This window comes from Notothenia coriiceps, unplaced genomic scaffold, assembly GCF_000735185.1.
Source record: "Notothenia coriiceps isolate Sejong01 unplaced genomic scaffold, NC01 NC01_scaffold00037244, whole genome shotgun sequence".
NCBI classification, from domain to species: domain Eukaryota; kingdom Metazoa; phylum Chordata; class Actinopteri; order Perciformes; family Nototheniidae; genus Notothenia; species Notothenia coriiceps.
In genome coordinates this window covers 3,039,085-3,040,903 of record NW_011369945.1, presented here as the reverse complement: position 1 = coordinate 3,040,903, position 1,819 = coordinate 3,039,085, and the positions used below count along the sequence as shown (strand labels likewise).

The following is a 1,819-nucleotide window of genomic DNA, read 5'->3' as shown; positions in this document are numbered from 1 at the left end:
TCATCCGTCACCAGTGCCAGCGCTGGGGTAGGGCTCAGCCTTACCAATGAAATAGAAATCAACAGTACATAAATAAAGACCCCACGTTTGAATGATAGGTGTGTGGTAGGGGCGACGATTAATCGATTTTAAATCGAATCCGATTTAAATGATGCGATTATCAAAATCGCAAAGCCGCGATTTTTTTTGCACCATATATATATTTTTTCTTCTTGTTGTGTCAGTCATCCACACCCAATCAGAAGTGCTGTGCTCCACATTTACAGCCATTGTTAATCAATCAGAAGTGCCCATATAGAAGGGATTAGACAGATTGATTTCCAGTCCACCTGCAAGTTGCTTTTGAAGTGCACAGCCCTTTCAAATGGCTCCAATTGGAGTTTACTAGCGATGGTTTGGTGAAACAAACATCTTCCAGTCAGCGTTAGTAATGCTCCCATGACATGTTTCTATTACAGGGTGAATCTTAAACTGAAGCTTTGGCTTTAAAGCAACCAACGGAAGTTCCATGTAAGTTTAGTTCATTCACTCGTAGCTCGGGCTGGCGGGTGCTAGAGACGGAGTAATGATACGACCTTCCTAGCCGGGTATGGGCCCGCATTTACAATAACGTTCCGTTGGTCGCTAAAACAAATATCTCAATTCGGAATCGCAATCGCAATATTTGTCAGAAAAATCGTAATTAGATTTTTCCCAAAATCGTGCAGGCCCTAGATGTGGCGTCTTTCATTTTGACACACAGAACAATGTTATAATAAACATACTATACTGTATGTTAAATGATATACCCACCTTCTTTCATTATCTTCTTCCCACAACAATATACATAAAGAATGGCATATTTGGACATACTCGAATGGTGGATAATCATTGATAATTAATTTTAAGCGTGATAATCTGAATTCAAAAATTTGGGTATCGTTTTTGACAGCCCTTAGATATATATAATAAAATTCAATACATCGCTTTCAACCAATAAATTGTATTGGACATTCAACATGCAAATTAAAATAATATTAAAATATATAAAGATAAGATAATAAATAAAACAATTCATTAAATTATAAAAATTAATAATCACACACGACCATAAACAATCAATTAAATAGACTCAGGCTGGAAAACATATATATACAGTATATATATATATATATATATATATATATATATTATATTATGGCTTTATAGCATGCAAAATGCACTCTGCTCGGGTCGGAAGCACCGGGAAAGAAGAAAAGGAAAAGACAAGTATATACCCCAGAGGTACAAGTAGGCATTAGTGTGCCGGTGCGGAACAATACCCCCAACCTGCATCACATGAGTGAATTATGTTATACAGTGGTCACCACAATATATAAATAAATAAATTATGAGCCACATTGCTCACAAGCAAAAAAACTCTGAAAACAAACAGTCAAGTGTACAGTCCACTGTCATACAAAGACCCGAGCCTCAAAGGCCATATCCAAATCTGAATTCATAGATTTCGAACAGGAAACACCAACATGTTGTGCATTGTCGTGCAAATGCCATCTTGATAGTAAACTGTCGGGAAGGTGGGGCTCTCCATCTCCCAGCTGCCGGTTTGCTTCCAGCGGAAAAGACGAATGGCGCTGGTTGTTTTTAGGTGTAGTTTAAATGCGTGGTATGCCATAGATGAGACTGTATGCCTGCTTTTCACTACCTTTTTGTTGAAACAAATGCGACCACGCGGAGGTCCTGACCTGACTGGTGTGTCAGCCCCGCCCCTCCCACACGCGCGGCGCCTGCAGCCACAGCGGTCCCAGCTAAATGCTGGTCGACATCTAGATGTAAACGG

At 39.4% G+C, this 1,819-nt stretch overlaps 1 protein-coding gene across 1 annotated transcript in view; it reads right to left on the bottom strand.

The window, feature by feature from the left end:
* The window catches only part of LOC104965192 (protein SSUH2 homolog), a 4,717-nt gene continuing 2,898 nt past the window's right edge, over positions 1-1,819 (bottom strand). The window contains exon 5 of the mRNA XM_010794151.1: positions 1-39. Coding sequence (XP_010792453.1) covers positions 1-39 — 39 coding nt within the window. The remainder of the gene's footprint in view (positions 40-1,819) is intronic.